Source organism: Solanum tuberosum, unplaced genomic scaffold (assembly GCF_000226075.1).
Source record: "Solanum tuberosum cultivar DM 1-3 516 R44 unplaced genomic scaffold, SolTub_3.0 scf00439, whole genome shotgun sequence".
In the NCBI taxonomy this organism is placed as follows: domain Eukaryota; kingdom Viridiplantae; phylum Streptophyta; class Magnoliopsida; order Solanales; family Solanaceae; genus Solanum; species Solanum tuberosum.
In genome coordinates, this window is record NW_006239361.1 from 241,049 (window position 1) to 253,925 (window position 12,877).

The 12,877-nt window shown below is 33.4% G+C and overlaps 2 protein-coding genes across 2 annotated transcripts; one reads left to right on the plus strand and one right to left on the minus strand.

The window, feature by feature from the left end:
- Positions 1 to 2,491: 2,491 nt before the first annotated feature.
- On the plus strand, positions 2,492 to 6,607 carry LOC102594747 (meiotic recombination protein DMC1 homolog). The gene is made up of 15 exons (XM_006363397.2): positions 2,492 to 2,587; positions 2,684 to 2,760; positions 3,840 to 3,931; positions 4,035 to 4,106; positions 4,211 to 4,249; positions 4,511 to 4,568; positions 4,679 to 4,724; positions 4,815 to 4,860; positions 5,002 to 5,063; positions 5,210 to 5,276; positions 5,370 to 5,462; positions 5,545 to 5,613; positions 5,750 to 5,828; positions 6,083 to 6,249; positions 6,432 to 6,607. Exons 1-15 carry the CDS (start codon positions 2,574 to 2,576, stop codon positions 6,474 to 6,476), a joined length of 1,026 nt encoding a protein of 341 aa, XP_006363459.1. The 5' UTR covers positions 2,492 to 2,573; the 3' UTR covers positions 6,477 to 6,607.
- Positions 6,608 to 6,939: 332 nt separating this feature from the next.
- Positions 6,940 to 10,143, minus strand: LOC102595083 (stem-specific protein TSJT1). The gene is made up of 4 exons (XM_006363398.2): positions 9,861 to 10,143; positions 8,230 to 8,470; positions 8,021 to 8,141; positions 6,940 to 7,437 (listed from the first exon to the last, which is right to left on the minus strand). Exons 1-4 carry the CDS (start codon positions 10,061 to 10,063, stop codon positions 7,247 to 7,249), a joined length of 756 nt encoding a protein of 251 aa, XP_006363460.1. The 5' UTR covers positions 10,064 to 10,143; the 3' UTR covers positions 6,940 to 7,246.
- Positions 10,144 to 12,877: the final 2,734 nt, after the last annotated feature.

Below are 12,877 nucleotides of genomic sequence, written 5' to 3' on the forward strand. Positions count from 1 at the left end.
CAGAAGGAGAGGGAAAATCACTTTATTTTATCTGTTTGGGTTTTTTTGTGAAAGAAAAGACAATGATTATCATCCTTTTTCAGAATTAAATTTTGGGCTATGAATGAAATGATTTCTTCACTTTTCTTGTTTCCTCATTCTCTAACACATAATATCACATAGTCATTTCTCAACCTATATTTCAGAGTTGCATTAGATGATTTGAAATTTATGAGTTTTTATATAAGAATGTTAAGTTATGATTTGAATTCATCAATTTTACAATGACAATTAGAATTTAAATTTATAAGTTTTTACAACATCAAATTATTATATATAATAATAATAATAAAAATTATTGAGTTCACGTAAATTTATAATCAGACCTGTGGATCTGTGGCCCCACTACTTTCTATGTTCACTTTTACTTGTCATGTTTCGCTTTACGAGAATCGATTTAACTAATTTTTGGATTCAGCACAAGTGATGTCTTTCCCAAAATCCAAATTAATAGGTGCAAGGAGCTATTGGAACTGCTTCCACAGGAGTTGCAAGTATTGAAAATGTCCTTAGTTTCCAATTTCCAAAGGAAAAAATAAGGAATAGGAACAAGAGGTTATTCTCTCTTTATTATCTACGTCAAGACCTTTCAGTTCCTCTCCCAACTCAGTAGTTTCACAAGTACTACCTTGGTTGTTCACTTGTTTGCATACATCTTTTTATTCTATATTTATTTATGAGTTTAAGTTATATACATCAATGTAATCATTTTTTATTACTCCGAGCCAAGAATATAAACTTCTCCATATACCTAGCAATTAAACCTGAAGTATTGCTTAAGTGTGAAAGGGCCTCCAATCTCCATCTCTCGACACATAATCTATATCAACTTTATAAAATGTCATTAAATCATAAGCAAAACTTGAAAAAAAACATATAGACAACACTGAAGTTGTCCCAGATTTTTAAAAAGATACCTTAACTTTGCAATCGTCCTATTACCTCCACAAAACAATTTTGAACAGATATTATTATATCATTTTTCATCCGCCTGACATAGAGAGTGGTGTGCACTATCTCAAAGAGAGTGAGCAACCTAAAATAACAAATATAATTTTATTTTTATAAGTACTTTATTATAAAATATATTTTCTTATTATTTTAACTTTTTTTTTCTTTTTTTTTTCTCTTTCTTTCTTCTTCAAAAAACCATTGTCATCTCCATTGAAGCTTTTTACTTTCAATGTCACAATTTTTACCACAACTTCACCTTCATTTTTTTACTACTATTAGTTTTACTCTCTTTAATTTTAAAACTTTTACTAAATATTTTTCTTACATTTCGAACAATTTGATAAACCATTAGATTTCAAGATGATTAGGAAGTATCATATAGTTTTTTTTATCCGATTTCAATTAAGTTCTATCAATTTTTGGGAAATGCATTGATTCTTTTAAAATTATCATTTCTAAATTTTATGTTATATGAAAAGGAGTAGATGATATTTTCAAAATTTTAAATTTTCTTAGAAAAATAATTAATTTTGTTATGAATAATTTAATAAAGTCTAAAAAATAGTATGAATTCTATAAAGAATTTGACCGGAGAAGAAGAGGAAAAAGAAAAAAAAAATGGGAGTAAGGTTCAACTTGACGTGGTGGGTGGGGTGTGGAGTGTGGGTGGGAGCCGGGAGGTGAAGAAAAAGAAAGAAAATGGAGGGATGGATCACTTGAAAGTGGGAGATGGAAGATGAAGTGAAATTTAAGATGAAATCAAAATCAAAATAAGTCAAAAAGTAAAAGAGAGAGAGAAAGAAAGAAAGAAAAGATAAAGAAAAAACCTAAAATGAAAATAAAATAAAATAAAATTAAATTAACACGTGTCATGTAATGATTGGTGTGTGAACACACTTGCTTCTTAAAATCTGGGGCTGATCGAAAAATGATATAATAATATTTGTTCAAAATTGTTTAGTGGAATAATATGACGATTGCAAAGTTAATATGTCTTTTTGAAAATTCGAGATAACTTCAGTAGTGACTTTATGTCTTTTCTCGCAAAACTTAGATAAGTAAGTTTCAATTATTTGCACATGAAATGATATTTGATATGGTACCAGTTGTAGATCATATTCTAAATGTACTTAATATTGAGTTTCTCATATTATATTATTCACGCTCTAATTAAGACCGAGCGTTAAACTAACCATAAATTACTACTACAGTACTATTTTTTAAAATATTAAACCATTTTTGCATATAACTTGCATTTCTCAACAGTTAAAATTAAAATAATATCGTTCCTTAGCATGTGTGATTTCCATTTACAAACAATTACATCTCTAAAATTTCAAAGAAATTAAGAAAAAGGCTCCACCAGAGTAAACTGTACGTGACTACATGCAATCGGAACCCAAACACGAAAATAAATTCAAATCCATAGAACTTCGCGGGTTCCGCCTTGTGTATATAAGGCTTAACAACTCTCCGAGAGGATTCATATTTACAAACTCACGCGAAACACCACCATTTCTATTTCCTTTTAGCAAAATTTCAAATTTCCGATCACCGTTATCCTCTCAATCACTCTGAAAATGCTTGCATTCAAGTACTCTCCAGTTCCTTCACCTCTCTGTTTACGATTTTCTCATCGTTCTGTTTTGATTGTGGTGTGTATTCTGATGTGTTGATTGATTGATTTCAGGCCTGAAGATCAGTTACAGCTCGTTGAAAGAGAAGAGATCGACGATGAAGAAGACTTGTTTGAAGCTATTGATAAACGTAATATCATTTTCCTTCCCGTCGTGAAATTCGTATAATTATCATTTTTCAGCTTTGTCAGTAAACAACGTATTCTCGTTTTTCTTCATAATTCAGCAGTATCGTTGTTTAACTTCAAATATTCATTATCCAGTGCTGCTTGATTTTGCTTGTTATTTAATGAAAAATATGGCTCTGTTTTTTCAGTTTGACTCAATACACTGCGTTGTGGAGTACGATATGTAAATTTCACCTGAGAAAAATCAACAGCAACTTTGTTTAGCTTCGGAATTCATTTTAGTTTACGATAGATCTGAATGTGATTAGGTTTTCTGTGATACATTATGTTTTACTCTGGAATAGTTTAGTACAGATCGTTTATGTGTATAATCACTCTTTCCTCATCGCACAAGCCACTTGTTCCAATATTCTATCAATGCTAGCTGTGTTTTCGTGTGTTAATTGATCTTATGTTTGTGGAGAATTATCACGGTTTCGGTTTCAATTCTTCTTTTATAGTCGATTCAAGGAACTTTGTTTAATTTTAGTAAATTCATTGCTCTCTGTATTTCTCTTCGTTAACTCATACAATTCTGGCTCCAAATCAGTTGATTACACTATGTCCATATATTTTAGTAACTGTTTTTATGCTCATTATTTTACTGTTTATCCTATTTTTCCATCAATGTGTCTGTGTGTTTTGATCTCATCATTGTAGCATAATTTGCACAGTTTCGGGTTTCTCTTCTGTTTATGATGTTTTCATTGTTGATCATATGTATCACGGTCCTTTTGAATGTTATGAATGTATTGGATATCTCAATAACTGTGTTTTAGGAGAGTACAAACTCAAATTTGTAGTATTATGCTCCTCCTGATATCTACATGTAAGGTATGTCATGCAGTAGTCTTTAATAGATGGCTATCTCCTTGAACTTTACAATTGAATGTAAAATACATAACAGATCTTAAACTGGAAGGATGAAGCTACATTCTCTGTTTTCAATAACAAATATAAATTCTTGTAATCCTGATGAACTTCTCTAAGGATTAAAAGTCAAATCAGCAAGTTTGTTTAAAATGACTGGTCATTTATGCAGTGATCACTCATGGAATCAATGCTGGGGACGTGAAGAAGCTGCAAGACGCTGGTATCTACACGTGCAATGGCTTGATGATGCACACAAAGAAGGTGAAAGGAAAAAGCAACTCGTGTTATTATCCACTAAGTGCTGCTTTATAGTTCCATTCGTCACTCCTCCATCTAATAAGTATCTAACTTTTCCTGTTTCCAGAACTTGACTGGGATCAAAGGGTTATCCGAGGCAAAAGTTGAAAAGATCTGTGAAGCAGCTGAGAAGATAGTGGTTGATGATTTATATTGATTTATGTTCTGATAGTCATATTCCTGTTGATTATACCATCATCTGTTTTTTCTGCTACTTACTGTCTCTTTTCGTAATCCTTGCAGAACTTCGGCTACATTACTGGGAGTGAGGCTCTGCTCAAAGTATACATTTTCTTCTCTCTTTCCGTTTTATGCATGAACTTACTGGAGTTTGTTGTACTGATTCCATTTTACGTTACTAATATATTGACGTCACTGAATAATTAAACAGGATCACATTAGTATGGAATAAAATCACTGTTTTTGTTTTCCTTGCTGTCCACTTCCATTCTTCTGCTTGTGTGGCATAAGAAAGTGCAAAGTCCTATTTGTGCCTTAGATAAATAAGAACAGAAGACTGAAATAACTACATGTTTGTTACAGAGGAAGGCAGTAGTTCGCATCACAACTGGAAGCCAGGCATTGGATGAACTCTTAGGAGGTAAACTTTTTGCTCCTATATGATGAATTCTGAATGCTTTTTTGTTTGTACAGAAAAGGCTCCTGATTCTTGTTGTTTCTTTTTTTCTTTTTTCGTGTGAACTTTTGAAGGAGGAATAGAAACTTCAGCAATAACTGAAGCTTTTGGGGAATTTCGGTAAGAATCAATTAACTAATGTATTAGCCTTGCGGTAGAAGCATTAGTAGAATATTTCATCTAACTTTGCTGAATGAACAATGTATTCAGATCTGGAAAGACACAACTTGCTCATACTCTCTGTGTCTCTACTCAGGTTTACCTCTGATCTTAGTCAGAAGCAATGAAACATCTTTATCGTGTAGATTACTCCTGATCCTTTGTATGCTTTATGCTGAATCGTGGTATCATCCAGAATTTGACGAGATTGCCAATTGATTTGTCTGATTTATTGCAGCTTCCTACTAGTATGAAAGGAGGGAATGGAAAGGTGGCTTACATTGACACTGAGGGAACATTGTATCCTTGCTAATATTTCGCTACTCATATAGCATGAAAATTCAAACTAAGCACCTATTAGTCTCTTCATTAAGTTGCAGCTGCAGAAACTCAAGCGAATGCTTCCCTTCCATTTTATCTTTTTTCCTCAACCTAGTGTACTACAGTCGGCCAGATCGTGTTGTGCCCATTGCTGAAAGATTTGGAATGGACGCTGGAGCAGTTCTTGACAATGTAAAGTATCTTTTACACCCACATTTAATCATCTACTGCTCTTTGTTTAGTGTACTGATTTTCTTATCCTTCCTTTCCTTATTATGCGATCAGATCATTTATGCTCGCGCATACACATATGAACATCAATACAACCTGCTTCTTGGTCTGGCTGCAAAAATGGCTGAAGAGCCTTTCAGACTTCTGGTGAAAGCCACAACATCTACTTTATCCTGAATAAGACCATTACTGATGGCAGTTGTCTCAGATACTGAAATTTTACTTGCAGATTGTGGATTCTGTGATTGCTTTATTTCGAGTGGATTTCACTGGAAGAGGAGAGCTTGCAGACCGTCAGGTATAACTAAATACAGAGCATAATATTTGATTTATTTAGTTCCTATCTCTTGATATTTATCTGTGTTAAGAAGAGCCTGCAATCACCTGTTCTGATACACTTTTTCTGAATGCTTACGCCTTCTTGCCATTTCCAGCAAAAGTTGGCTCAGATGCTGTCCCGATTGATAAAGATAGCTGAGGAATTTAATGTTGCTGTTTACATGACCAATCAAGGTATGCAATCCAACCTTGCTTAGTTGTACAAAATGTTGATTGGTTTAGAGTTAACGCAGAAACAAGTGTATATATACACTGCTACTTCCTAAGTGTCAATGTAAATGGATTTGACTCCAAAACCTCCTATGTAATACTCTTTGCATGGCACTCAGCTAAACAGACTTTCTTTTTGTGTTACTGTATATTGATTGTCTTTCTTGACGTTGGAACTCTATCCATGCTAACACAAGCACCTGTATTGGTGAATGCAGTTATAGCTGATCCAGGCGGTGGTGTGTTCATATCAGATCCAAAGAAACCAGCAGGAGGTCATGTCCTTGCTCACGCAGCAACCATAAGACTAATGTTCAGGAAGGGCAAAGGAGAACAGCGTGTCTGCAAGGTGTTCGATGCACCAAATCTTCCAGAGTCTGAAGCGATATCCTTTTCTTGTTATATTAGTTTTTCTATCTCATCTTACTGTGATTATAATGTACAGAGACAAGAAGAAACTCTACCCTATATATCTGTGATTGCTGCATCTCTTCTTTCCACTGAGTCGAGATTAGTGCAGTGTTAAACTAGATGGTTCAGTTATTTAAGTTCCTTGACGAAAAACACGTTTTCCAGATAACAGCAGGAGGAATTGCTGATGCTAAAGACTGAAAATCAGCTAGGACTTGCAACAAGAGCTGCTTACTTTACTATTTTGACGCTTACTTTTTAATGTGAGCTATAAATATATCAATTTAGCATAAATGAGTTTGTAAGACAATGTTTTCTTGCACTTATCTTGATTGGGTGCTGTGTTATCACTAATATAATTAGTTTCTTGCTCTTAGAAAATGACAATATTAAGAGTCTAGTTCACTTGTATTATCACAGACGTTTCACAAAATGTTGACATGCAATAGCAATAACAAAAATATGCTTGTGTTGGCAGTCTTTTTAGCATGCAATTTTTATTCCTGATACTTAATCCAATCATCTGTGTTCACTAATCACAGCTGTCTTCTGATACCTGTCTGCCGATACATCTTATTAGCAAGAAACATTTGCCTGCCAGCATGTAGGTGTAACATTCCAAGATTAGCTAAAAGCCATTTGAAAACATGGGAAAATGCAAGGGTAACAGGAAAATGGAAGCACCAAATACGCATACAAGATGAGCAAAACCCCTGTATCAAAGACTGTTATTTAGAGTGTCTTCCAGCCAAGAAAATGGCTTACTTCAGTGTACGACACAAAGAGATTCACATGCATTGGAAAGTCATATAAAATATCTTTCCTCACTTTTTAACATTTCTCTACAAACCATAAAAAAACCCATTGCAATAGAGAAGTTATCAACTAGTTGATAGCAGAACGAGTTGGCAATAACAGATAGAAGGCCAACTAATAACGAAGCCTTCATGGTGATGAGAACAGCAGTCAGCTTAGTAGTGTTGCGACCAGTTAGCAGCACTACCCACTCTGGGCATGCCTGAATCCACTTTCTTAGACTCTGAGTCCACCTTAAAATTTGCACCACACACCTCACCCGAGCTGTCCACCCTAGGTACTGGTTTCAACTCATTGCGTGGATGCTCAAAACTCCTCAAGCCACCAGAAGATGTGAAAAAGCACCCTGAAGTAGCAAACAAGACAATATGACATTAAGTATTATGTAAAGATTTAACAGTAAACCAATGGACATCAAGGATCTTCATAAAGAAACAAAACAATTAACATAAAACACAGGGAGAAACCAATTTCGAGAAGGTGGTAAGAGTATGAGAAGCATATGACACATAGAACCAAAACAGAGGTAGCATGCCATGTGTCAACCAGAGTTTTATAAATCCCATCCCATTTGATTGAATTATGAATAGGCATATCTCAGCCTTGCCAAATGAACCCACCTAGCCCTCCCTACTATACCCTCTTTTTCACCCAGAAAAAAGGAAATGAAAAGTTATACAGAGATAACTACTTGCACAAATAGACTCGGTGGATCTGGCAAACATCAAATCATTCGATTTCAATATGGGGCTTGGTCTACAAAGAGCATGCTTTTCAATTTCAATCACCCTATAGATGAGCTACCCCTTTGTTTTTCCATATACAAGTTCTCTTACTGATTACTTATCGAAAAATAAAAGTAAATACTATTTTCAATTTATTAGGTTCCAGGACCTTTCCCTTCAAAGCTAGAAGTTCATTGACATTACCTTTGGGAAATGGTGCAAAGGATTTCCCACAGCCTTGCTTCACAATGTCAGCATCATCAGAGAGAACTAGGTGGCCTTCAGAATCGGTACCCCAGAAGAAGGGCACACTGCCATCAACATCCTATAACAACAAAACTTGCACATTTAAGCCAAGACCGAGAATATCAAAGATAAGTCAAGATCAAGATAGGGTGATAAAGAAAACTTACAGAAGCTAGAAAGGCACTCTTTGAAGCGCTATCATAAAGAACAAATGCAAACTTTCCATGAATATCCTTCACAACCTGATCTGGAGGATAAGGACCTCTATCCCTCAAAGTCCTGTAAGCCTCAATAACAATGATCACTTCATTTGCAGTCTTGTTTAACCCATACTGTTGCTTAAGATGTGCTACATTCTCGATGTGGCCTTGAAACATGCAGAAAATGTCATCCACAACAGCAAACAACCTACAAGAACAGAGCAGTAATATCAGTGTGCAATCATCCAATTAACTTTATCCGTTTTACGAATTCAAATGGCACGCAAAAACACTTAAACGAAGTTGCTAGACTGTTTTAGGTCCCAAGAATGTTCCCGCTTCCTTGTCTCCCAAAAATGAAATAAGGCACAAGGAAATATGCATCTTGACTAGAATATTTCCACATTGTGTTTAGTTAAGCTGCTCGAGGTTTCTGCCGAAAATGAAGGCGATTATTCTAACTTGACAATACAACAGAACCAAGACAGTGAAGTACAAGCAAAGTCATTCATATGCCTGAGGCACAACACCAGCCTCAACAATCTTTAGTTGTGGCTTTTCTTCTGCTTCTAGAAACAACAATCCCAACTTCAGCACTAAACGAATTTCAAAATCGCACTTGTGAAGTTTATATACAGATTGGTTGGATAACATTACTACCAAAAAGAAGTTTGATGGTCAACTGGAATGGCATTATTCTGAGGCTTAAGGAGTATCTAGAAAATGTGTTTTGGATAGAGTAGATAAATCCAAATTCCTAAAGATCAAAAGTCAAAAAAAGGACTTTAATCTATTTGATTTGGCTCCTACTCTTAGCTAGAAATTATAGGTCATGGTGTCTAGAATGGTGAAAATGAATCTACAAACGAAATACTAGATTCCTCTAACATGACATAATCTGAAGAGACTTTACACAAATTAGTAAGCATACTAAACCAGCAACTCAATGATGATTATAACAACATCAACAACATACCCAATGTAATCTCACAAGCGGAGTCCGTAGAGGGTAGCGTGTACACAGAGTCGCAGACCTTACCCCTACCTCATAAACATAGAGAGGTTGTTTCTGACAGACACTCGCTTAAATAAAGCATTTCCAAACAGTTTGAATGATGATTATGACAGTGATGATGAAATAAAAATGAAAAAGGATTAAACAACACAAATTTTTTGTCCTGTCAAACAAACAAGTCTTGGTTCTCTCCTAAAAACTAAACCCCAGAAAACACCATTGTTAGATCCAAACCAAAACTTACAAAAAAACACACATCACAAATCCAGCATGCATAACTAGCAGATATCAGAGCAACACAAGAACAAAAAATCAACTATTGACCATTAAAAAAAAACAGATCAAGGTTTTCCCAAAAGAAGAGAAAATGGGGTTAGACAACAGCAGATTCCAGAAAATGGGTAGAAATTTAAAGTCAACATTGTGAATCAATCAAACAATCAACTAAAAACTTTAATGCCAAAATGAAGATCTTGTTTTCCTACTACAGTAACAAAATGTAACAACAAGAATCATTTCAAAATTCACAAAAATTTCAGATCAATGAAAAAATGGGGTAACTTAGATTTGAGAAAATTAGAACCTGGGAAGTAGAGGGTTTTGGCGTTCAGATGAATAAGCCAAGAATCCAGAAGAACCAAGGTTGATGGTAACTGAACCAGAATGGGCAGAGGAGAAATGCTGTGCCAAAAAACCATCTTTCAGTGCTGAAACTGCACCATCATTGTTAGGACTTTGAAGGGCTTCTGGGCTTTTAGCCACAGATTTGTCAAAAACTGCAAGCATTCTTGGATGATCGAAAAGTTTCAGAGATTTTATGGTATGTGAGAAATGAGAAAATGGTTATGAAAAATGATGATCAAAATGGGGTTGAAATAGTTTGCAGGGAGATGGTCATTTCTTCTTTGCTTTTACGAAATGACATAAATGCCCTTTCTTCACAAAATGACAAAAGAAATAATATTGAATAATCTAGATATTTGTAAATTTGAAGGAGAATCCTCTTTTACTTTTTTAAATTATCGCGGTCCGTTCAAGGATAGCATTTTCTACTAAGGATTTTTTTATTTAAGAACTCAAAATTAAGACTTTGATAAGGGAGGAGTTGTATTGTCCGTTGCATCATATTTTTTAGTGGTTTAGAAGGATGAAGTCACGTAAGATCGAGTACACAATTTATACAACAACATACTAGTGAAATCACATTAAGTGAGGTCTAAAGAGAGTAAAATATACAATATTATAGACCTTATCATCACCTTGTAAAGGCAGAGAGCCTGCTTTTGAATAATTATACATAACAAAAATTATTTTTTACTTATATATATAGTAAATGTTAAATCCTGTTCACCTTGTAAAGGCAGAGAGCCTGCTTCTGAATATTTATACATAACTAAAATTATTTTTTACTTATATATATAGTAAATGTTAAATCCTGTTCTCCTACCTTCATACTAAGATAAATGTTTTTGCTTCATGTCACTAGTGGTAACTGTGGTATATATGGTCAACTTAATTAACACTTAACCTTTTTGTTTTTCTGGGATATAAAAGTATATAATAAGTTAAAATTTACTATGAAATCGAGTTTTAATTTGAATTGGTTTATCGATAAATACAAATACAATAAAATAAAATAATTTTAGTTAACTTAATTTTCAAATAATTAGATATTTATTAATCTCAAACAAAAATTCGATAATTATAATTATTTTTTTCATCAGATGTCACGAAGGGATCGATAATTATAAATTATAATTATTGACTATGAATATTATGTGTATTTTTTTTTTAAAAAACTATCCTAAATTTGAATATTATTCTCTGAGTATGTTGAAGATCCAGCAAAATTAGTGTCGGTGATAATTTTTTTATTTTTTTTCTTAGTGGAGATCCTTAAAACATTATAAAAAAAAATAAAAAAATAAAAAAAATAATAATAGTTAATCCCCAAAGTGGGAATAATTTTTTAAAAAATGTCCTACTCATGAGCACGTAAGAAGTTGAAAATGTGACTATGACTAGTAAACGTTAAATATCCAAAAATATTATAGGGGTATATTCGTAACTTCAAGTTTGTAAAGATGGAGGAGCTTATCCAAAGATTACGTGGACATGAGACAATTACTGACAAAATATTAATATCTTAATACTACTATATTTATGTTAATTTTGGATTATATTAATTACTCATTTTTGAAAGGACAATTTACGGGAATCAATGTATGTGTGACGTGGCAACTAATTGTGGGGCCATTTTTCTTGAGAGAGGTGTGGGGAAATATTTTTTTTTAAAAAAAGTTTTCATTTTTTTTTTAATGTTTATTTGATTAAAAGTTTAGATTTTTTTAATATAAAAACAAAAAAAATGATCATTTTAGTTGAAGTAGAGAAAACAAGATCTATAGCTATTATTCAGCTTGATTATGTACTCTTCTTCTTCCAATAATTTTCATTTTTACTCTTGTTTTCATAGTGTCGATCCAAACTCACATCTCATCTTTCATAATGCTGATCTAGATTATATATTAATGTTTTCATACTAGTAATTTTTGATAACATACCACATGCACAAAAAAAAGAACTCATTTGGTAGTTGATTAGAGTTATACAAATATTAGTATATTATACATCATGTTCATTTCCTAACAAACCATGAAATGTAGTACAATTTGTACAAAATTTAATATAATACATATATAACTTATCTCCAAACCAACTCCTAAACGACTTCTCAGTGAGAAGTTCATCTATTCTTTTTAGAACATTTTTCATTAGTATCGACCAGATGATCAAACTGCTAGATTACGAGAATTATATTGACAAGATGCTTATTCTGTGCATAAAAAGAAAAAAGAAAAAGGCAAATGGAGTCCAAAATTATTGAAAAAGAGCTACAATGAGTGATTAGATTGAGAAATATTTTGATAATTGACAAATAGAGGAACAGATGAAAGGAACCGATTGCAACGACCTGTTCCTTTCAGATCGAATTTGACTGGGATAAGGAGAACGTCAACCACGCGAATTAGAAGTTATAAAGTGGTGGAAGGGTTGCTTATTCAACAAGAAAGCAGTGCAAAAAGGTTTCCTTAAAGAAATCCTAAGTGAAGTAGGAAGCATACACAAAGAAGGAAGTAGTGTGAATAAAGATTGAAGAAGGAAATAAATCAAAGCTCAATCAAATAGGAAAACTACACGAAGTAGGAAAAAAAGAACATACCACGTGAGCTTCCAAGTTCTACGCAGAAGAGGAAGTCGAGTATGAGTAGGAGTCCAAGTTGAAATAGGTTTTGGATTCAAGTCCAAATTTATAAATAGGGTAATATTTTCTTTTAAGAAACTTGCTCACTTAAACAGAGAGTTACAAGCAGAATACAATCAAATAGAGGGAGTTCATATTTGAGTGATTTCTGATTCCGAAGTGTAGCCAACACAAGAAAACAAGAACTGAAGAATTGAAGAACTGATTCATAGGTTTATGTTTTTGTAGTTCTTAAGTCAAGTTTGCTTGTATTGAATTTTTATCGAGATGTATCTTTAATTATTTCTAGATCCAGTGAAGTATAAACTGGAGTAGGAATAGAGTCTTCAAGTTGG